Here is a 24,815-nt window from a genome sequence, read left to right on the forward strand (position 1 = left end):
GTTTTGTCAAAGAGTCACTCTACTAAATGACAAGCAAGAGACAGAAAGCAGTCAGGAACTAAGGAAATTCACACACACCCACACACACACACCTAGCATGAACATGCATATCCAGGACTAAGGTCATTATCTCAACACATATCTAGGACGGAAAGAGAAATACCAGCAGGCCTAGGTCCATGGCAGGCATGGAGCAGAAGGAGGTACACAGCATGAGGAAACCTGTCTGGCTAACAGAAACTGCTGCTTCAGGTGATAAGCTGTTGAAAACCATCAGTTGGCCAGCAAGGCAGGACAGCTGGCATCAGAATAATGTATAGTGGGGCGCCTGTCTAGTCCAATAGATCCCGGTCAGGAGGAATCTAAGAGTGAACAGGCAGGAGGCCTGGAGCAGCGACCATGGGGCTTATTCTAGGGCAAGACTCTAGGTCTTTGTTCTTTTTGGCTACACCATGTGGCCTGCGGGAGTCTTAGCTCCCCCGACCAGGGATCGAACCTGTTCCTCCTGTGTGGGAGTCTTAAGACTGGATAGCCAAGGAAGTCCTGACTTTAGGCCTTGAGAGAAAGACTGGCAGTAACAAGGCAACAGCCACAGGTCTGCTGAAGACTAACATCTGGAGGACAGAGGTGAAATAGAATCCCACTTATCAGAACTGGAGATAATGGTCTCTCTGCATTTTGGTTGGAAAGAAGGATCAGAATTGACACAGCCAGATAAGAGTCTCTGGCTCTGTACTGTCCCACAAGAATGAAGTATGGTCCCTGGGCCCAAGCAGAACACTGGGGATCCTGGATTCTCAAGAGAGAAGGCACCTAGAAGTCAGATCTCTGGCTATCACTTAATAAACCCATCTGGAAATTACTTTCCTATGTTATCTTTCCTCAAATTGCTCATTTTCTCCTTTTTTCCTATAAAAGTTATTTTCTTTTAAAATACTTTGAATGTGTTATATGCTGCTTGGCTATTAAATTTATCTTCTATATTTTAATTACCAATAAATGAGGTTCATATTCCTAAAAATAAAATACATATTAAATCGCCAAAAATTAACACATCACCTAGTTTAAAAATGCTATGGATAAGAGGTCATTGAACTTTTTAAAAAGATTATCAGGACTTTTTTTTATTTTTAATTGAAGGATAACTGCTTTACAGAATTTTGTTGGTTTCTGCCAAACTTCAACATTAATCAGCCATAGGCATACATATAAATAACATCAGGACTTTTATAATCTCATTTCTAGAAATTTTACGGTGTGTTGAGGCAGATAAGCTGGTTATCAAGTACTAGTAACGCCCAAAACCAAGTCTCCAGATTTAGTTATATATACATGAAAAATACAATGTCTGGATCACCTAAATTTTTAATAAATGCTTGAGGAATTTCTAGCAAGCAGGAACCATTCAGCAATTGAAACAGGCTTCTGCTGGTATGCAAACAGCCGGCCCCTCTGTGCTTTCCCGGAGTGTGTGTGTGGATTTTGGGATCCTGTCCATGAAACTCTGCTTTCAAATCACTCCTAAATTCAGAGAATGTCCTCAGCCAAGTGAACAAGCAGGGAGCTCAGTGAACACCAGCATTGTTCGCTGAGGGCAGTCGTGTGTGGATATGTCACGCCTGTTCGGCCCACAGCAGCTGAGAGTATTCTAGTTAAAGAAAGGAAAGCCACCCACATAATTCGCCAGCGTCTCCCAATTTCCTCATTTTCCATCTGTATCTCCACCTTTAAATTTGTCCTCCTGGCTCCTGAAAATCGGCCCAGTGTCCCACTCCGAGTGATGAACGCTATCCCTGCCTCAGTGCAGGCCCCGCTCGGGAACCCGCCTGCCTGCCGAGGGCGGCGCTCTGGGGCGGCCCGCCGCGTCTCCGCAGCGTCGGCAGGCGGTCAGGCGTCCTGTCCGTCGGCTGTTCCATCACCCCGCGTCCCCTGCCGTCTGTGGCCTCGCGGCGGCCCCGCGGGTGTGCGTGCGGACAGCGGCTTCCTGACAGGCTGCCTCCCCGCTCGGTGGTCCGCCGGCCGCTGGGCGAGCTGCCAGCAGGGCTCCGGCTCTGTGGGTGAACGGCTGGCTCTTCTCGTGTTGGGGGAGCTGGAGGAAAAGACTGTCAGAAGCCAACCGGTGCTTTTTTTCTAAGATAAATTCAAATCTTCAAAGAGCCAGGAGACTTTAAATCACTAATAACACCCAGAAAAAAGAAAAAATGCTCCAATTAATTTTAAATGAACTTGCTAGGCATGTGTTTATTCTTTATTAAATAGTCAATTATTGGTCATCATGGCCCCATCTATCTTCAAAAAGAGACAAGGCTTTGTTTCCTTAAGCCATCCCACACATTTCATACACCTAGGTTTGATTCTCAGCTGGGCAACCTTGGACAAACGCCTTAACCTTTCCATGCTTCGGCTTCTCACTTGTAAAACGGGGATAATAACAATACCTACCTCACAAGGTTTTTGTGGAGATTACATAAGACAATATATGTAAGATGTTTAGAGCAGGGCCAGGCTATAGTAACAGGGTCAGAAGCAAAAGCATTACATATTTAAATTTCCCAACACTTAAGGGTTTCAACTGAAATGATTCCAACTTCTCCAGCCTTTAGTGATCACCTTACCTTTTAATTCCCAGTTCTCTGAACAGTCATCCTGAATCTCAACAGGAAAAAAATGCATACTTGAAACAAAATACTTTACCAAATAACATATATACAGGTACGTGCATGCTAAGTCACTTCAGTTTTGTCCAGCTCTTTGCAACCCCATGCACTCTAACCTGGCAGGCTCCTCTGTCCATGGGATTCTCCAGGCAAGAACACTGGAGTGGGCTGCCATGCCCTCCTCCAGGGGACCTTCCCCACCCAGGGATTGACTCATGTCTCTTACATCTCCTGCAGTGGCAGATTCATTACCGTGAGTGCCACCTAGGAAGCCCCATATATACAGGTATAAACTATATGTATGTATATATACTGAAACAAACATTTTACCATCAATATTTACCCTTACTGGAAATAAGTCTGGCATACCTATATCCATTTCATTTTCTTTCTACAGTAGTCATAACCCACCATATTGATTTCAGTTTGAAAAACAATGCATTAGACTAAAGAAATTGCTTACTTCCATCAAAAGGGCAGTTATTTCCCAGTTTCAACAACTTTTAAGATACAGGCTGCAATTGCTGGCAACTTCTTTGGGGGGCTGTGCCACTTGGCTTGTGATTGAACTCAGGCCCTCAGCAGTGAGAGAGCCTGCAGTCCTTAACCACTGGACTGCCAGGAAATTCCGATGGCAACTTTTTTAAAATTAATTTTTATTGGGTTATAACTGATCTACAATGTTGTATTACTTTCTGCGGTACAGCAAACTGAAATCAGTTATACATAGATCCGCTCTCTTAGACTCTCTTCTCATATGGGGCATTGCAGAATACTGAGCAGAGCGCCCTGTGCTACACACAGGTCCTATTAGTTACCTATTTTATATGCAGCGGTGTGCACGTCAATCTCGGTCTCCCAACTCATCCCTCCCCGCCTTCCCCCTTGGTAACCACTGTTTGTTTTCTCCATTTGCGACTCTACCTCTGTTTTGTAAAGAGGTTCGTTCGTACCCGCTGGCAACTTTAAATGGAATTTTGAACCCAGTATATTACGGTAGCTTACACATGTATATGTGCATTGTGTAGTGTTAGTCGCTCAGCCGTGTCCGACTCTCTGTGGCCCCGTGGACTACAGCCCACCAACCTCCTCTGTCCATGGAATTCTCCAAGCAAGAATATTGGAGTGGGTTGCCGTTCCCTTCTCCAGTGTTTATATATAATTTACAATCTATAATATATGTAATAGTTTATACATAAACATATACATTTCAGATCTTACTATTACCTGAAAATCATTAGCTATATATCTTAGAGATGCTGCAGAATTTAAAAAGAAGCTATAAAATGCCTGGTATTCGGCAGATGGCAGCAATCATAACTACTGCCCATTACCAAGGACAACATAAGATTCTCAAGAATGGTTCTCAATCATGGCTACACATCAAAATCCCTTAGAAGGCTTTTAAACACACAGATTCCTAAGCTTCCCTCCACACCTAGTGACCCCCCTAAGATGGGGGCCAGGTAAGACAACTCAGGTAAAACACAAAGGGTCAGGTATCCAACTCAGATTCAACAGGAATTACCGCTCTTACCCCGTGTCAAGGTGAGTAAGGACTCAAAGGATATAAACAGCAGCAAAACATGACCTAAGCACTCTTTCCTCGGGCTTCCCTGGTGTCTCAGTGGTAAAGAATCTGCTTGCAGGGATAGAATTGGGTTCTATCCCTGGGTCGGGAAGATGCCCTGGAGGAGGAAACGGCAACCCTCTCCAGTATTCTTGCCTGGGAAATCCCATTGACAGAGGAGCTTGGTGGGCTACAATCCATGGAGTCGCAAAAAATCGAACATGACTAACACTTTCAACACTTCTCTTTCCTTAGAGAGGTCTAGAACCATTAGGTGTAGGTACCTGTAAATATCCTTCTATTTTCTGTATAAGGATGCATGTTGGTCCACACAGAATATGAAAGGTGTAGGCAATGAATGAAGGGCATTGCCTGAAAGCTGTTTTAGTTATATAACATCTGCTTTTTATACTCCATTAACTACACTACTCACATGACATTTTCAAGCAAGCTGTGCCCCATAAATTCTAGGCTATTTACAATAAACAACCTAGACAGACCCGGGTCCATCTTGCTAAAAACGTTCCCTAGATAAGGACACCCCATCTAGCAAGTAACATAACTGTGTCTGCCAACAAGTCAGTCATCAGTATGTTACAAAGGACCTAATTCAAATTCTTCCTTTTCAATAGGTGATACTACTTACAGGAGCCAGAACCACACAACTCTGTCTTTTCCAGTTCCAACTTAGCATTTCTGGACTTACTTGAATAAATGTTGTTTTGAACAAAGACATGCAGGGGTTGATATTCAGAGTGTCCCTAAAATCTTAGAAGAGTTTTAAGCTTTAAAAATAGCTGAGACTGATCTTTAGAAAGCATAAAACTGTCCTAAGGCTTTGGCACCCCGTTTTATTTCATTTTCTGAACAAGGAAATTAAAGCAGTAACAATTTTTTGTTGTTGTGTTGGGGGTTTTTTTAGGGGGGCAGGCAGTGGTTTTGGACATGATAAAACAGGAATGCAGTCTTCTCAGGGCCTATAATTCAGAGCTAGTCCTGTTTCACAGAATATGCACTCAGTTCTCTCATGTAATATGCTATAAGTATGAATAAACATGCTTATCCAAATAAGACAACACATTTAATCTCCATTTCTACAGATATTCCATTGACAGAAGCAGTGATCCTGGAAGATTCTTCTATGTGGACATTACAACAGGTGCCCTAATGACTGCAAGACCTCTTGACCGGGAGGAGTTTTCTTGGCATAATATCACTGTCCTTGCTATGGAAATGAGTAAGTGAAACAATACACTGGTCTCCATATAGTGACAAAACATAAGCATTGTAGAAAGTGGAAGTTTCCAGAGCCTGTTGGAACAAAAATTATAGTCTTTATGGGAACAGATGGAAATCCTGGTTTACGCAAGTGAATTACTGTATTTAGTTCAAATACTTACTGAGGATCTCTATATACCTAGTCCTGTGCTAGGGATAAAAACAAGCATATCGAGCAAAAGCAGCACAAAAAATAGCATCCTTGAACTAAAGAGCTACACGTCTGTATGAAGAAAAGGGACAATTCTTGAGAAATCTGAGAGGCTTTCAGTCTTTAATAAGATTAGGAATGCAAATAGCATATTATTATCGGATGAAAGGAAGCATTTATAACATATCACCCTTACTATGCACATACATATACATGCAAGAATTTGAAACATCTTACAACAGATTATTAACATAAACCTGAAAATAAAATTGAAAATTAATAAACTAAATTAACATATTTATTATAATCTCAACACAAATTATATACTACTACATTCCATTTTTTTCCCACAACACCCAGTGATGAGGAATATTAAGGGAAATGGTAAATCCTAACGTACTGGCAGAAGTATGTACAGTCATTCATGAGGGCAATTGGGTAAGAAATCTTTTGTATTCAGATTCCCCAATACATTCATAGTCTTCTTCTCAATAATTATACTTCTAATAATTATCTTAAGGAAACAGTCATAATATTAACAAAGATTTATGTACCAAAATGCCCACTGCATTGTTATTTTAAAAGAGGGGAAATACTAAAAGTCTAATAACAGGAGTTTGACTAAATAAATCATGGTACAGTCATACAATAAAATCCTGTTTACATTAATATCAATTAATGTACCAATTAATTAATTCCAAAGTACATTTCAATGACTTTCAGGAAAATCTTGCCCTAAAATGTTAAAGTCTAAATCAAACATTTTTATTTTGCTTAATTTCAGAGTGTGTGTGTGTGAGAGAGAGAGAGAGTTTGGACACATGTAACATTATACATAATATATAATGGATATCTGGTGGTTGGACAATGGGTCACATTTATTCTTATTTTTTCTGAAATTTTCATCATTGCCTCTATAAACAAGCACCAGCACAAGTTACAGTGGAAAAATTTAAACATGTCAGCATTCTTGCTGACCAAGCAATATAAATATTTAGGGGAAAAACAAGATACAAATATTCTTGAGGGAAAAAATGAACCAAAAGAACAGGACATTTTGAGATTTAATAAAATTATTCACTAAGCATACTTCTATGTCTTATAATTTCTGTGTTGTTTTCCTGGGATGGTGGCCAGAGACAGGAGGGTCGGCAGCGGGTAGTGAAATTCCCTGTGTGGCAGTGTCAAAGGGTGTTTTTCCCCATGAGTGACTGTGGGTAGCTTCTGTCTCAGCCAAAAATGTGGATCTGGTGTGTGTCTGATCCCGTAATATCTCCTGACTCCAAAAGCAGAAATAAATGTGCAGTGTTACCTGTAATCCCATGAATAACTTAAAATCTTCTGAAACAGTAATTCAAAGAACTGATTACAGGTTTTCCCCACTATGTGAAAGTACAGGGTTCCTATGAACCCTTTTGTAGGCCAAAATGGTGTAACGTGAAGCAGCAGTTCCATCAGGACACATCTTGCTGGCAGAGGCACAAAATAAAAAGCACAGATGCTCACAGACACAGCTCAAGGATATGGCAGCTGATGCTGAGATGCTGGGTGCCGCTTCCCAGGCAAGGAGCTTGCTGGTGCCACTCTCACCGCCCAGGCTGCAACCTGCCTTCAACTCTAGACCCTGAAGTCTAAGCCAAGTGCGAAACTCAAAACCTCTTTTGAAGATTCATTTGTGATGCCTGCTCCCGGGGAGTCTCACCCCGCCCCTCATCCTCCTGACGTCACACACTCTCTCCAGCACACACCTGCCCACACTCACGTTCCAGCCACACTCTCAGCAGGAGCCCCCTGCAACCTGGCGCTGATAGTTCCATGGTCTTTATCCCTTCCTTCAAACACCGGAGTGAGGAGACAAATACCTGCTCCAACAAAGAGCTGCTTCCTTACGTTTCTGAATCCTTCTCACCTTTGGTTTTTGTTTATCTGTGTTGTGTGTGCTTCCTTTAGACAATCCATCCCAGGTTGGAAGTGTCCCTGTCACAATCAAAGTCTTAGATGTGAACGACAATGCCCCAGAGTTCCCCCGATTCTATGAAGCTTTTGTCTGCGAGAATGCCAAGGCAGGACAGGTAAGCAGTCTATGCACTGTGGTTAACCTCCCAACAGGTGGAAATGACAGTTACAGATAACCAGATTGGCCATCAAAGAAATTTAGACTCCAGAAGCTAACAGTAAAAGAGTCCCCGATTTCTGTTTATCATGTTACAACCACTTATTTGCTAAGACAACTATTCAGAACCTCTGTTACATTTTATGATTTAAAAAAAGGTTGTGAATCAAGGTAGTTTACCCAGCTTGTAACTGAACCGTACAGAACCAATTGTAGTAACATGTGCTTTGGATCCTGGAAACAAGGGGCCATGAATATCAAGGAAAAAAAAAAAAACGTCTTTTTCTCTGCTTAGCACTAATCCTTGAAAACATCTGCAGTAAGGAAGGCTCCTTTTTTAATCTTCCTGCCTCCCTTTCTTCTGACAGCAAGTACCTCCTGAGGGACTGTCTGCCTTATTCCCACCTACGCTCTCCCCCCTCAGCTGGAACACCCGTGTTCTCAGTACCCTCCCATCACATGAAGTTTTGAGAGGAAAGGCATCTTAAGGAACCAATGTCTACTTATTTGAAACAGCTTTAGCTCCATCATCTTCATATACATTTCCCTATTTTTTTTTAAGTCTGCTTAAAACCTAAGTGAATATTTGTTTGACTAAATCCAAGTAGTGCAACTGAACTGTGTCTGGAATGGCCATGTGATTAACACACGTGTTAGGCCGGTGCCCACACCATACCCAACCTGCCACACCTCAGATCACATGCTGTTTCTCCTCTTCTGTCCTACTTTTGTAAGATGCTGTCCTCTCTACCTTTGCCCCAACAGACTCCCTAACAGTCCTGCCTTACATCCCCCGAGCTTATTTTGTGACCCTGAGGACCCTGGTCCAGGCGCTGGGTGCAGACGGCCAGCAGCCGTGGTCTGGTGATTCAGGCTTCTCGACCGTAAAGCAGTTTCTGCTTCCGCCGCGGTCTCCCTCTCCTGCAGCATCGCGCTGCACAGGGAGACTCTGTCTATACAACCAGGACTCACACGAGCTGCCTGAACTCAGCAAAGATTGCCTCAATGCATCCTTACTGTTCTTTCCACGCAAAGAAAAAGTGACTCCCTTGTGCCGGGTGGGGGAGTGGGGAAATGTGTCCTGCAGTCCTTCTCATGTAAGTCATCTCATCCATTCAAGCCTGAAACCCAGTGCAATGGTCTACAGCACGCCTACACTTTTTTCAACAAGACTAAGGTAAATCTACCTTCATATCTATTGCATTTCTAGTCTAGAGAAACTTGAAATATTATGCAGCTAATAAAAGTTAAAATTAACACTTTAAAGCATAAGAAATGATCCATGTTATTATATAAGTAAAGAAAGGAGGCACAGAAACTACACGTACATGCTTTAAGTTACATAAAGTTGTATCTGCATGTGAACAAAAATTGGAAGGCAGGATAGAAAACCAGCAATAGCTACTGTCCTAAGGTAGTTGAGATTTGGGCCTTCATTTTAATAATTTTTATATTATAATATGATAAGTTACACATATATTATAGAAATACAACACAAAACTTTTGTTTTATACAGGATTATTACTATAACATGACATACTTTATGTTACAATATGACAAGAAGCTGATTTTTATTCTGTAAAATAGAGTAACAGGAACGCAGTACACTGAACCCCCACACCCCCCAGTGAAGCATTCCCACCCTGCTGGAAACAAACGGCAGGATAACAGCATGCTGTCGCCGCCCCTGTCCTTGCAGCACACAAACAGCTCTCCACATCTGCATTTCTGTGTCCATCTTCTCCTGGTCTGTTACACAGCCCTTTGAAGCACATAAACCTTTATGTGCGACTTCAGCTTCAGGTTGAGAGCACAGGTCTATCGTAGTCTGTCATGTTCATCATCTTTAGCCCAAGAAACATAAATCCAACCCTTTGATTTTGGCTCTGGGACATGTTTTGAAGATTTTCAAAAGCACACAGCTCAGCAGGTACGTCTGGCTTATGCAGACTCAGGCCTCCATCCTCCCAACTGGGTTCACCAGGAGGCGAGCTGAGCTGGAGTGCTGCTCTAAGATGTTTAGTAATGAGTAAGGAATGCCCTTGGGACCAGCTCCTGTGCCAGAGAAGAGATTCTGCAGGGCTGGACAAGAGATGCCCAGCAGTGGTGCAGACCACGGACAGTCCATGGGGACTCCACCGACGCTGAGAACTAGGGCTTTCCTGAGTCGAGATGGGGTGGCCAGGCCTGTATACATCGTATCAGTCGCTGGACACAAATGTTCTGGAAGGATGTGGAGACTGTGGGGAGGTGGGTCTCACCAACCGAGGCCATCCCCAGAGAGACTGACAGGTGAAGGCATCAAGTCCTCCCCTGAAGGGGTCTGAGCAACACTGTGTTTACAGCGAGCCCCTTGCTAGACGCGTCCCCTTCGCTTCCTCACTCCTCGGGACACTGCTAGAGTATCTGTACCTCCCTTCATTTACAGACGAAGAGAGACAGACTAAGCCAGCCCCCCTCAGCCCCGCTGCTGACCTCTAATGTCCCACCTTCTACCTGCTAGCAGCCAGCGTCTGACAGCAGGGGTGTCACGTCTGGAGCCAGGCCCCGGAGGGTGGGCAGTCTGTGCTGCGGGCCGGTGGGAGAGCGCACACGGGCAGACCACCCCTTCAGCACCTTGTCCACCACCCCCGTCTGCCAGCCAGTGTCTCAGCTGTGCACCTCACACTGCTTTCTTACCGACTTTTCCATCCTGCTCATCAAAACCTTCATAGCAACTCAGTACTTTGAAGAGCAGATGGAAAAGGCAAAATTTTGGCCAGAAAGCTCAAGCAGCTGCCACCCCACCTCCTGCTCTCCTCGGCCCCAAGCTCTGCTTCCAGTTCCTGTCTGCTCTGTAACCCCGCCCTGGGGGGTCTGGTGCTCTACACTCTATCTAGCTCCCCTTTCTGCCAACAGAGGACTGCTTTGCGACCCATTCTCTCACATCTGTTTTCCATTAACTTGAAATCATTGATGAAATGTCTGTTTACTGCCCACCAGGTATTGCTCATTTTTAAGTAGAGGCCTCTCAAAGCTTCCCTGGTGGATCAGGTGGTAAAGAATCCAACTGCCAGTGCAGCAGACCCAGGTTCGATCCCTGAGTTGGGAAGATCCCCTGGAGAAGGGATTGGCTACCCACTCCGGCATTCTTGCCTGGAGAATTCCATGGACAGAGGAGCCTGGCAAGTTATACAGTCCATGGGGTTGCAAAGAATCAGACATGACTGAACAACTAACACTTTCACTTTCACTCTCAAAGACAGCAATCTGACCGTGAACTATGAACCCAAAGGTGAGGCTAAGACGGTGAGGGGAGGACAAAACAGCGGAGGACAAGCAGGACGCTGCGGCGTCCCCGAGTCCTTCCATTCAGCCTTCTGTCCTGACTGCCCAAAACAGGCCAGATGAGGACTGAGGATACCGAGTTATTTCGACATCTCACGTCCAAAGCATTTTTTCGGTGACACCTACCCTGGGCCTGTTAACACATGTGTGCATGCTCAGTAGCTCGGTCGGGTCTGACTCTGCCGACTCCATGGACTGCAGCCCACCAGGCTCCTCTGTCCATGGGATTTCCGAGGCAGGAATACTGGTGTGGGTTGCTGTTTCCTTCTCCAGGGGATTTTCCCAACCCAGGGATCAAACCTGCCTCTCCTGAGTCATCCCTGTTGGCAGGAGGACTGTTTACCACTGAACCACCCGGGAAGCCCCGACAATAAACCAAACTTCAGTCTGGGCTGGGGGGTGGTACAGAGACTGCGAGGGAAGTTTCAGGATGGCCTCACTAGGTAACGCAGCCTGGGGTCTCGTCTTCCTTGGGAGCCTTTGACTCTGACTTGCCTGGTTTCACGTCCCTCCCCCAGCTGATCCAGACCGTGAGCGCCGTGGACCAGGACGACCCGCGCAATGGCCAGCACTTCTACTACAGCCTGGCTCCTGAGGCTGCGAACAACCCCAACTTCACCGTAAGGGACAACCAAGGTAAGCGGCTGGCTGCTGACGCTTCCCCTCAGCATGGGCTGGACACCGTGGGTCACTATACCACGCACAGTGTCGGAGGTCACCAGCTCTTTCATGTTAATAGCATGGAAAGCATTAATACTCATCTGTACAATCCTCTTAAAGTTTTGTTTCAGAACATCAAAAACAAAGAACATCCTCTGCTAATTCTGAAACTTGACTCAGTTCACACACGTTTGCGCACTGGCTCTCGCCCAGACACGACGGAGGCACACAGGCTAAGGGCCTCCTCCATCCCCACCGAGCAGCTTCGTTTATATGCTCCTTAACTATGAGAAGAATTTGAGCAAGGAGACAGAAGTAGCCTACACAGAAAAACCTGAGGGGACACTTCTCAGCAAGGATCAAAGGGGGAAACAGAGAAACGCTCCCAGAACAAAAGGGAGACAGAGGCTAAGTAACAGAGAACAAAGGGCAGATTCAGAAACACGGTGAGTAGTTCTGGCACCGAAACCTCTGTTACTTTGGAGTGATTCAGAAAGAACAGTCAGGTGGGGCTCCCTATTGCAGAAACTGCTTCCCACTACATCTCTGCTGGAACAGAATTCTACACCCCTCTACTCCAAACAGCATTCGGATCAGCTACAGAGTTGACAGACCAAGCGCACTCTTCCCTGGGCACAGATGGGAAAAGGAGCGGCTTCTGTACTCTGGCCAGAGGATTTTCAGGGAAAGGTCAGAGCAAGTGAAAAAATAACTTAAATCTGTCGAGTGAGCCCCTTCCACGACCAGGTTGTTACCAACTAGTCTGACCTTGGGGAGGAAGGGCATCACTTCTCTGGGCCGCGTGGCCTCATTTTTATTCCAATCTAAAGCGCTGTCAATTCTAACAATCTAAACAAAGGGTAACAAAAGGCCATGATTTAGGCACACCTAGTCTTGGATGACACGCAAATTCGTGAAGTGTTCCATATTTTTATGAGATGGCTGGATGGCATCACCGACTCAATGGGCATGAGTTTGAGTAAACTCCGGGAGTTTGTGATGGGCAGGGAGGCCTGGCGTGCAGCGATTCATGGGGTCTCAAAGAGTCAGACGCGACTGAACTGAACTGAGTCTTGGTCTCAAACGTCAAAGTATTAATTCCATCCCACATGACGTTCTGCTATTAAAACCTGAGGATATCAAACCTGTTTTATTCTAAATGGAAAGCACTCTTCCAAGTCATCCTTTTAAACTTCTACATAAAAAAATTAGCAAAACATTGTGATAATTCTGAAAGGAAGAGTAGTATAAATTACAACAACAGAAGAACTATAATTAAATATCCTAGTATTTTTGCTGGGTCAAATTTTGAATTTCATTTGTCTACTTCTTTTGTGTTAGTTGCTCAGTTGTGTCCGACTCTTTGTGACCCCAGGAGCCCACCAGGCTCCTCTGTCATGGGATTTCCCAGGCAAGAATACTGGAGTGGGTTGCCACCTCCTTCTCCAGAGGAATCTTCCTGACCCAGGGATAGAACCCGTCTCCCACACTGCAGGCAGACTCTTTACCATCTGAGCCACTAGGGAAAGTTACTTCCTTTGGAAACCCTTAAAAGGTCATTTAGCCCCTTCAGGATAGGATTTATAGTAGAAACCCTGGGGGGAAAAACAATACATTACGCTGTTTCTTCATTTTCCTAAGTGTCACTGTTCCTTCACTGATATTTGTAAGATCAATACAGAAACAATATACAGCAATTGCAAAATGCTGCAATTATCTTAACTATGACTTTGGACACCAATTCATGGAGTCAATACCATAAAAAGATGGGCCACTGGAACATAGTGACTATAAAAACAAATGATTCATCTCTTGGAAGGTTTTCCAAAACAGAAATCAGCACATCTTCAGCAGAGAGAATGAACTCAATCTCCTCATGACAATTTATCCCTCAAGTATCCTTTACTGAGGCTCATTAAAAAATTGACCAGTATCTGATATGGTGGATCTACTGTCAAGCCCTCCAACTCAGGTGCCTCAAACACTATTTTCACTTATGAACAAAACACTGCACTATCTCAAGTAAAGCCTTTCTTACTTTTTTAAATTCCCAAAGCATTGTGAAAAGGATTGAGTGTATACTTCATAGTTTTACCTACATTTTCTCATACTTTGCTTTATTTGATATTCACAATAATCCTATAAGGTCTTAAGGAAGTTACTAACACCTCTGATTCGCATCTCATTTGATAGATGAGGGAAGAAAGTAAACAGCCCATGATCAGAGTGAGTAAGCATTAAGACTGGGACTGGAAGTTGGACCTCTTATTTTAGCCACACACACACACACACACACACACAGAGTTTTGTGTTACTGTGAAAACAAATACTGTTTCCAAATGGGTTATTCAAGTTCCAGTTATAATATTCAACAAAAGATCTGCTACTACATGCCAGCCCCTTTCTAGGACCAGTCTCAGCAATGTGATACTGATATTTTCTTTAATCTTAAATAATTCTGAGATCAAGAAATATATGATGCATGGGAGGCATAATGTAATACTGATAAGAAATTCAGTTCTTCTCCAGCTTTCTAAAAATATGATGAGCTGTCCTTGATGAAAATGAAAAAGATTTGAGAAAAATCTGATTTCTGAAAAAAAATTAAAACTATGAAGCAAAATTAATAGTTCTTAGCTATTAAATTTAGAAAACAGAGACTAGGTAGATTGCGTGGCAGGTGGAAATACAAATATAATCTTCAGGTTGGCAACCAACTGCTATCTTTTTCCACTGAGAAGGAAATGAGAGAAAAAAGGCCTTTAAAAAGCTGATAAGAGATTTCAACTAGCTGAATAATTTTCAACATTGTTACAAAACTAAGTGGTTACATAACACAAATGGAAGGAGTATGCATTTGGAGTCAGAGACCAGAGTTCAAATCCCAGCTCTGTTAGTAAACCAGTGACTTGGACCCCATTACATGATCTCTCCAGGCCTTAACTCTCTCAGTGTGACAGGGTGAGATTACCATTATTTCACCAAGTGGCGCTAAAGAGGAAATGAGCTGCTGCATGTGAAGTCTAAAATACCGTGCACATACGCACTCAAGAATCAACTGGTCTCATGAATAAACAGGGGGAGGAAGAGGTGGAAAATGAATTAAGGAAGAACGTGCTAGAATAGGCTGGCTAGGCTGTGCAAACAAAGGACACCAAAATTTCAGCGGCTTAACTCAACTCAAGTGAATTTCTTGCTCACACAAAGCCGACTGCGGGCCTGGCAGTGCAGGACAGCCGTCACGTGCAGGCTAATGTGCTCTCACACACCGCACCACGGCCAGAGAGCACCAGAGTCACACCAGCGGGTACACGCTGCTGCCCGGAAGTGACACGGATCACCTTTGCTCATTCCCATCACCAAAAGCGAATCATATACAAGTATCCAAAGTCAAAAGCGGAGAAAAGTCTAATCCTTTTTATGTAAGAAATATCGATACTGATACTAATAACATTTCCTTTGATTAGGTTCTCAGAATTTTTTGTGAAGTTCCAGACTCCTCCCTGTGAAATGTGAAATGCATCCAGAGAATCTTCCATGTTGCTGACGTTAGCTTTGAGAGTCTCTGTTTGTATGTCCTTCCACATCTCAAACTTTTCCTCGGCTGAAAAAGACACCAGCTTTGCAAAAACCCACTCAAGAAAACTTGACAAGATAGATTAAAAAATAAAAGATCCTAAAATATTACATTAAGCAAATGTAAAAATATACACACACCAGCTTTATAAAAGCATACCAAACAAGCTGGCTAATCCTCTTTAAAACTGGGGGGAGGGGAAACCAGTATTGAATTTTCACCAAATTCATATGAATTGCTTAAACTCAGACCACCAAGTAGTGGGAAATAATAGGGTGTGTCATATAATTAGGGGATTTCAAATAAGCTTCTGCTAAATGAGCAAGTTCATCAGAAAGCACAGGAACTGGTGACTGCATTTCAAAGGCACAAAAAAAACAGCCAAAGACATGAATTCCAGCCGCAGTGGCAAAAAGCAGCAGTCTGCCAGAGCCACGTGGGCTCCTCCGCATTCCTTTCCTGGGGGCTCAAAAGCGGCAGCGGGGGCCTTGGAAAGCTGCTGAGAGAGAACAAACAGGGACCACAAGTCGCCAGTGATTGTTCACTTCTGTTGAGCTTTCCCAGGGACATTTCAGTTAGATCTGAGGCCTGACAGTTCGCCCTGGGCACTTTATGTCACAAAGGGGAAGACAGACTCTCAAAAAGGGTTTCTCTCCTAGGCCTCGGGCTTTTGCCTAGAAGCAAGCAAAAATCTTGCTTTCTGAACCCAACTGCTGACCCTGACAAATATGAGCAGCTGCAGCGGACCTCCTCCAGGGAATGCTGTCCCTTCCCTGCCTTCCCCACCGGGTTCCTGCCCCTTAATTTCACCAATCCACGAAATAACTCTCTCGGTGGTTCTTCCTTTCCATTCCCTTCTCCTTTTCCCTCTTCCCTTTCCGATCCTGGAATCCCTGTCTGCTCCAGATAACACCGCCCGGATTCTGACCAGGAGGTCCGGCTTCCGGCAGCAGGACCAGAGTGTCTTCTACCTGCCCATCCTGATCTCGGACAGCGGGCAGCCGGTGCTCAGCAGCACGGGCACGCTGACCATCCAGGTGTGCGGCTGTGACGACGAGGGCCACGTGCTGTCCTGCAGCCCCGAGGCCTACCTGCTCCCTGTGAGCCTCAGCCGCGGTGCACTCATCGCCATCCTGGCCTGCGTCTTCGTCCTCCTGGGTGAGTGAGCGCCTCCTCCCCACACTGGGGCCCTGCACGTGCTGCCCTAGACAGCATCCCATCCGCATCCTAACTCAGCCGGCCAGGACTGGTTTTCCACACCGGGCTGAGTGCAAGGGTGGCGGAGCAACGCTGGGAAAAAGGAAAGAGAGGGAAGACTGTCCCTTCCTTCAAGCCCAGATCAAAGCATACATATTTATCAAGCATTTATTAGAGCCAGGCTGCCATCCTAGACGCTGGGATTAGTGAGACAGAAATGTCCCGGCCTTCACAGAGCTTACTTCAAAACAAAGCAAGTCATTCTGACATCACAGAACCTACGTGGTCATTTTGGACAGATGTGATGATCACCTCTCCTAATGCCCTCCTCTCAGATATGGAATGACAGGCAGTGACAGGCCCAAGCCACCTCTCAGGGGCAGAGTCAGGACTGAAAGGCAGGCAGGCCCCTCTGCACATCCCTGCATCTGAGCAGTAGGACCCTTCTCCCGAATTTCACCCCCAGCTCCCGGAGGTGGTAAGTGTTACAGAGAAGGAGGGAGGGACATGGAGTCCTGGGAGAAGAGGAGACGGAGCTGGGTGCCATTTTAAGTGAGGCAGTCAGAGAAGACCTCACTGGTAAGAGAGCCTTTGAGCAGAGATCTGAAAGAAGTGACAGACTGAACCACACAGAGAGCGGGGAGGATAAGCTGTTCGGCGGCCTCTGACCAGGGCCGCTGTGCCTCTGCTGCCACGACAGGACGCCGTGGCGACAGGTCCGCGGGCGGCACCACCGCGGCAGGGACTCTTCCTCGTCTGAAGTCACACTGCCTGCAAAGCAGCCACCCAGCTCCCCTGTACCCAAGGCCACTTGGCTATCATTCTCAACATCCACACACCAAAGCAGACGTAAAACACCTAAACCGACTCCTGAGACCAAGAAAGTATCTGCACATAGCCCCCACCTCTTCTGATGGAGTTAATTCACAGCATACATATTCTGCTTAGAGAAAAGCAGACTCAGTAAACCAGTATTATTATTCAGTTTGGAAGAAATCCTAGCATTCTATAAGGGAAAAGAGTAAAGCACTGGGGATTTAAATTAGAATTTAAGCCTTGATCTTAAGTTTACCTCCACACCAAGAGACTGAGTCAGACCAAAGAAAGGTCTCACTGTAAAATGTCAGTGCTTGACTGCATTTCTAGTAGGTCTGCTGAATATGCTTCTCTAAAAACATTTTAAAGTACAATAGGTGGTTCACTTTTGTTGTCTCAGCTCAGTGCTACGCAAGGGGAGATAACAGTATAAAGAAGTTACCTTTCTAATCCTTGAATCCCTGGATCAGAGAGAACCTTTAGGTTTCTGGTCCCTTTTTACATTAACAAGTAAAACCCTCCTGCAGTTCCCTGAGTGTCCAGAAGGTGGCAATGGGAGTCCTTTAACAGCATAACCTGCAAGAGGCCTCTGAAGAAACTTGCTCCCAGGAGAAACTTCCAGTCTGGCTGTCCTTACCTCTATCTTTGGAAACTGCCTACATTATAAATTCACTCTATCCCACAAATAGTGAAGGAACCACCACGACAGAGAGACTGATTCAGAGACGCACAAGGAGGCGCCGAGGTCAGGAGAGGCATGCAAGGTGCAATTTCCTTTGTGGCCCATTATGTCTTGTCTTTTGAATTGCATGTAATAAACAGACAGTTTTCAGCACCTAAACTGAGCAAAGCTGTCCTAAAATCCTTATACTCTTAGGCACTTTTTTCTAAAAGTGCACATTTCACATTAAATATAATTCATAAAACTGAGTAAGGCTGAATTGCAGCCGATCTGTCAAAAAATACATTTTGTGGACAAGTATATAAACATATTAATTTTGACTATGTATTTTTTTCATGTCTCAAATATGTATCTAGCTCCTAGAAAATCTCATAGGCCCGATCTCATAGGCATTCAGCCTACAGATCCTAAATAATAAACATCCCTAAAACCAATTCTCTTCTGTCAGGGAAGCCTTTCAGCTGAATAGGGTCATTTTCCCCAAGATTTGATTTTTAGCGGATTATATAATACTTATTACTTAAATCAGTGACAGTGTTAGTCACTCAGTCCTGTCTGACTTTCTGTGACCCCATGGCGTGTAGCCTGCCAAGCTTCTCTGTCCATGGGATTCTCCAGGCAAAAATTCTGGAGTGGGCTGCCATTCCTGTCTCCAGGAGATCTTCCTGACCCAGGGACTGAAGCCGGGTCTCCACAATACCAGAATTCTTCCCAGTAGAAACTTAGAGACTTTTCTAATTTTGCTTCCCAGCATTTTCTGAAATCCCACACCTATCACTCCAGTGTCACTGGTGTGAAGGTTTTCCCAGTGCACCAGGAAGAATGCACTGGTCCTGCTTCTATGTTCTCTGTGAAACTCTTATAGCTCTATGATAGTCCTTATCACTGCCTGATTCATATTAATCATTAACGCCTATCATCTCCTTAGATTGCAAGCCTATAAAAAAAAGAAATCATGTCATATTCAACTTTGTTTCCCCTTTGCTTCAGATAATTCCCCCAAATACTGCCGTTTAGTAACTGCTCACTGAATCCCACAAACACAAGTTCACTTACAGTCCCATTTCTCCAACCTGCATCCATCCATCCAAATCACACCCCAACCACCACAGCCCACTTCAAGCCACCACTTCCTTAAAGTCCTACTAGCCTATTTCTCCAAAATCCCAGGGTCCGGTAGGCTGAGTTACATTTCTGCACACAGAGATAACATATGAGAGTTTATAATTGTTTCCTGTGTGGGCATTTTGTCACCCAAGCTATACAGGGAAACATCATGTATTAACATTATTAACTGCAACTCACATTCCATATTCAGGTTTTAAAAACCATTACCGTGATTTCTTTAAGTCAGTCCATAATCTTAATGGGCATATGACTCTTCCTTCCCTTGGATAAACCGGGGTCTTATTGTGCAGTGTTGTCAAGCTGTCACTGTTCACCAGCTGTAACAAAGCATGGCAGAAAAAAAAAAATCAATAGCAGTTCTACAGCCAAAAACCTCAAGACACTTCCTGGAAAACATTTTCAGTCACAGAGATAAACAGTTCAATGGGCTTATCTCTATCTCCCCCTTAAACCCCACTGAACACATACCCTGGGGGAAAAAAAAAATTTGTTGCAATAAAATTTCATCCAAACCTGCAAGGGCACATCTAACAGTGTGGCGCTTCTTTGATAACACGATGAATCATATAAAATGTTACTGCTCACTCCCTCTCTTCCATGAACATCCTTAGATCCACAAAGTCACAACCATCTCTCTAAAGAAGGTTTTTCTGAAGAATCTGAGTTAACTAGACAATGGCAGTTATTTATGCACTCTTATTTTTTGGAGAAAACATGAAAAGACAAAGACTTTGGTTCATATTTAGCGTATGTCTATGTGCATTTGCATTACTATATGATTGCAACTGACCCTTGGACAATGGTGGGGTGGGGTGAGGGGTGCAGACCAGCCCTGCAGTGGTATATAACTTCACAGTTGGCCCACAGTATCCACCTTTCAGCATCTGCGGCAACCAAGCCCAAGTACTGTACTATGTACTTACCGGGAAAAAAAAAATGAACATCGAAGTGGACTCCAGTAGTTCAAATCCATGTTGCTCAAGGGTCAACAGTATATTTAGAGTAGAATCCTATAGAGATGCCAATGTAAAAAGAAAAAGCAGGATTTCACCTACAGAATAAGGTTTTCACATCGCGATAAGAGAAATGTGTATGCGTCCTTACCTAGTCAGAAGACATCACCTAATCTTTAAGCATATGCTCCATGGCGGGACACTGGGCTTTGTGCCTGGTTAATGAGACATTACACTTGAGTGGTTGGGTGTAGACACCCACACGCATTTCACTGAGATACAGTAAGACAGAGACCAGGGGGTGCTGGTGGTAGAGAACCCACCTGCCAATACAGGAGACTCAGGTTCAATCCCTGGGTGGGGAAGATCCCCTGGAGAAGGGAATGGCACCCCACTCCAGTATCCTTGCCGGGAGAATCCCATGGACAAAGGGGCCTGACGGGCTACAGTCCATGGGGTCACAACAGTCGTATATGACTGAGTGACTATCACTTTCACGTCTACTTGAACCACCTGGAATTACATTATCACGTAAGGTTCAGCTGCCCGCAAGCGCTCCACTGGACACGGCAGACAGAGTGAGACCTGGGTGCCAGGGAGGCGAGGCCCAAACCCCGCCTCGCCCCCTCAGAGGAGCATCCCCACCCCCCTCCCCACCCCCACGAGCCTCCGCACCCCCACCCGAGGGCGCGGCCCGGCTCTCCCGCCAATCTGGCCTCTGTGTGCCTGCAGTGCTGGTGCTGCTCATCCTCTCCCTGCGGAGGCACCGGAAGCAGCCCTACATCCTCGACGACGAGGAGAACATCCACGAGAACATCGTGCGCTACGACGACGAGGGCGGCGGCGAGGAGGACACCGAGGCCTTCGACATCGCAGCCATGTGGAACCCCCGCGAGGCGCAGGCGGCCGGCGCGCCCAAGACGCGGCAGGACATGCTGCCCGAGATCGAGAGCCTCTCGCGCTACGTGCCTCAGACGTGCGCCGTCAGCAGTACCGTGCACAGCTACGTGCTGGCCAAGCTCTACGAGGCCGACATGGACCTGTGGGCCCCGCCCTTCGACTCCCTGCAGACCTACATGTTCGAGGGCGACGGCTCGGTCGCCGGCTCGCTCAGCTCCCTGCAGTCGGCCACGTCGGACTCGGAGCAGAGCTTCGACTTCCTCACGGACTGGGGGCCCCGCTTCCGGAAGCTGGCGGAGCTCTACGGGGCGTCGGAGGGGCCCGCGCCCCTATGGTGACGGAAGCCGGGAGGCGGGCGCGCGGCCAAAATTGGCCTTTCTGGGCAGCGGCTTCGCGGAAGTGGCGCCCGTCCACGGGAGCGGTGGCGCGCGGGGCAGCGCGGCCAGGGGCGCGCGGAGCTCTCTCTGGATCAGCTTTACTCGGTGAGATTAAGCTACATCCTCAAAAGGAAACACAGGAAGAGGGGGGCAGAACCGCCAACGACCTTTATTTTATTTTATTTTAAAATTTTTGTGATCCTGTACCCCAAGGTGTGGAGTCTGAGGTTACGTATGGCGGGTTTGGCTTGTCTCCGCCATTCACGAAGGCGTTTGTCTTCGTTGCCACTTTAGAGAGGCTGGGCTTTTCAGTGCTGAGGTGGCCGTTGAAAACTGTTCTAATTTCCTATATGTTTGGGGGCTTTTTTTGAAAGTTATGTTCTATTCTCTCCATTTAAGGATTTGGCGGGCGCATCACCCTGCACAAACCAACCCACACAAAAGAACACTGAAAGTGATTCCTCGGCGAGATTAACCTCACTTGTTCTGGGCTGGATGGAATCTCTTTCCATCTTTTAAGACCAGGCTAAGGCCTAACTGGCATTGCATGGGGGGGATGGGGGGTGGGAGAAGGAAGAGGCATTGACTTTAAGCTCAAGTTGAATGGCTGAACCAAGAGTTGTTGGCGTCACAGCCAATCCACCGAGTTAGAGCGCTCTTGTTCCCTCAGCTCTTTAACTGTGCCCCTGCAAAACTGTTAGGAAGGAGACCAGAAAATCTGCCTCTTTGCACTGTAGATGTCTCTTCCATGTGCCAAATGTGACGATTAGATGCTACGAAATGAAAGCCAAATAAAAAGAAGTATCTGATAAAAGCATGGGTTAGCGGGCTTTCCTAATCTGTGTGAGGTCAATCCAAGGGATGTTTACATACTGTAGATAACCTACTTGAACACAAATCAGTATTATAGAGAGTAAACGGATGTAAGAAAATTACATGTATAAGTTTTGTATATTTGTTAATAATTTTGGTAATAAATATGATGTACTGTATCTCAGTACCTTTAGCACTTCTTTTAATAAAAGTTAAATAGAAGGGAAAGTCTGTTGCACATTTGTTTAATTGCTGAGCAGGTAAGAGATGGTTTTGTGATCCTGACCTAGTCTGAGGTTCTTGGGGCTAGAGCTGATTCACAAGGCAAAGGCCAAAGCACCGAAGTATGAGGCTGTGCGTTCTGTTTTGGTCATTGATCAAATGAACGTATAGTTGAAACTGTGACCCTGTTAAGATTTTCATGAATGGTCTTCATTTCCCCTTCTCTTAAAAGACCAAAGGATGGTTTGATAACAGCAACAACACAGTACTGAGTTTAGCCCATATTTTTTCATCTCCTGAGAGGGTATTGCACGTAGCCACCAGAGATGCTATTTTCATCTCTGTTTTGTTGGCAAATCAAATATCTACCAAAAATACATAACAAATATGTACATCTTGTCGATACTGGATGGGCTCAAGGAAGGCTGGAGCCGTATTTATATATGTTTCCTAACGGGGTACACAGTAAGCGCTCAGTGGGTACATGATGAAAGGGATCTCTTTCTTTGACATCCTATTATTCAAGGATATTTTACACAATTATCCTCACCATTGGGAACAAATTGTGAATGAAAATAGTTTTCTGAGTGTCTTCGTTCTACGTTCTCAATTTTTGTGTGTGTCAGGGCCATCTGGAACATAATCACTTGTTAAACTGTAGCTTGTTGGGTCTTTGCCCATAGAGTTTCTCATTCCATATGAGAAAAATGCAGGGAAATCTGCATTTTTTAAGCTATCTATTTATGGCCACATGGCATGCAGGATCTTAGTTCCCAGGGATTGAACCGGTGCTCCCTGCAATAGAAGCACTGAGTCTTAACCACTGGACTGCCAGGGAAGTCCCGCATTTTGCATTTGTCATAAGCTCCTCGAGTCACACTGGTGCTGCGGGTCCAGGCAGGGACCCCATTTTGAGAGCATCTGGTGTATGGTCTCTCTTTCTCAAATATATGAAGATTAGATTGTCAGTCCACTTGTACTGGGGCCCACTCCGTCAGTAGAGTCACGTTGTCCAGGAAGACGTCAGTAGAGTCACGTTGTCCAGGAAGGACAGTTTGGCAGAAAACAGTAAAAAGGTTAATGAGAGTCTGGGAGCCAGCAGGCTGTGCTTCATTCTTTACCATGTGGTGCACCAAGACAGTGTTCGCATCACCAACTCAGGAGACGTGAGTCTGAGCAAACTCTGAGGGCTAGTGGAGGACAGAGGGCCCTGACATGCTACAGTCCATGGGGTCACAAAGAGTTAGACCTGACTTAGGACTGCACAATACCACCACTAAGGCAAATTCTCATGTCAGCCTTCAGCGTACTGACCTTTTCCCTCCATGAAAGGCAGGTCTTATACGTCCTCTTTGAGGGTAAAGTGTGATGTAAAAATAAATTAAACTTAGCAAAGAAAAAGTAAGAGCTTGAATCCAAACAAGGCTTTGCAACATACCAGTTATGTGAACATAAGCAAATTAAGCCCTATTACATTCTTTTCTATCATGAGCCCTGAGGATAATCATTTGACCATCTCATTCTGTGTTGCGTGTTTTAAAAACAGAACAGCTGTCTCACCACAGGGGGTTAGCATGCCCCACATCCTGCAAATGTGGTCTGCCGTGATACTGGGTACAAAGTGATTAAGCAGAAGCTCCTGGAGCTTCTGGTTCCTGGGAGGATGTTTAATGGTGTGATATAGGAAGTGTTGGAGAAGCATAGGATAGGAGATCTGTCTCAGCTCACACTCTTAAGCTGAAAGAGACTCTTCCCTCCAAATGAGTTTTGGAGTTCCCTTTCCACTGCCACAGTTTACCACAAATGCTGGTTCCTCTCAAAATAAAACACCATCACAACCAGGGGGAATGCAGTGTCATCAGGTTAAGCGAGAGAGCTGTAAAGTGATCCAGCCAGGTCTCTGTTAACAGGTAAAGCAGCTAGCCTTTAATTTACATGCTAGAGGGAAAAGGAGCAACTATGGAAATCAGTTGATAAGACTGTCTGGAACTGTATTCTGAACAAGCACACAGCAAAGATCAAGTTTAGCAATGAATTTTCTGAATCAGAAAAGCAGAATAGGGACTTTCCTGGTGGGCCATTGGTTAAGAATCCGCCTTGCAATGCGGGGGATGCCTGTAGGATCCCTGGTTGGGGAACTAAGATCCCACATGTCACAGAGCAACTAAGCCTGCTTGCCACAGCTACAGAGTCTGTGCACCAGAACGAAAGACCCCACATCCCACATGCTGCGACAGACCTCGTGCGGCCAAATGAATAAATTCGAAATTGAAAAATATTTCTAAAAAACAGAATAACCAAGACCCTCTATATAGCACAGGGAACTCTGCTCAATATTATATGGAAACCTGGTTGGGAGGGGAGTTTGGGGAAGAATGGATACATGTATACCTA

At 45.2% G+C, this 24,815-nt stretch overlaps 1 protein-coding gene and 1 long non-coding RNA gene across 3 annotated transcripts in view; one reads left to right on the forward strand and one right to left on the reverse strand.

The window, feature by feature from the left end:
* CDH20 (cadherin 20) overlaps positions 1–22,416 on the forward strand; it is a 202,853-nt gene extending 180,437 nt beyond the window's left edge. For both annotated transcript variants that reach the window (XM_043889326.1, XM_043889327.1), the window contains 5 exons: positions 5,328–5,464; positions 7,607–7,728; positions 11,615–11,732; positions 16,240–16,491; positions 20,842–22,416. In XM_043889326.1, coding sequence (XP_043745261.1) covers positions 5,328–5,464; positions 7,607–7,728; positions 11,615–11,732; positions 16,240–16,491; positions 20,842–21,347 — 1,135 coding nt within the window. In that variant the 3' untranslated portion in view covers positions 21,348–22,416. The remainder of the gene's footprint in view (positions 1–5,327; positions 5,465–7,606; positions 7,729–11,614; positions 11,733–16,239; positions 16,492–20,841) is intronic.
* Positions 1,350–21,304, reverse strand: LOC122684875. Its single transcript, XR_006338183.1, has 4 exons — positions 21,186–21,304; positions 20,080–20,166; positions 19,364–19,473; positions 1,350–2,175 (listed from the first exon to the last, which is right to left on the reverse strand). It is a non-coding gene; the product is annotated as an uncharacterized LOC122684875 (long non-coding RNA).
* Positions 22,417–24,815: the final 2,399 nt, after the last annotated feature.

This window comes from Cervus elaphus, chromosome 27 (genome assembly GCF_910594005.1).
Source record: "Cervus elaphus chromosome 27, mCerEla1.1, whole genome shotgun sequence".
NCBI classification, from domain to species: domain Eukaryota; kingdom Metazoa; phylum Chordata; class Mammalia; order Artiodactyla; family Cervidae; genus Cervus; species Cervus elaphus.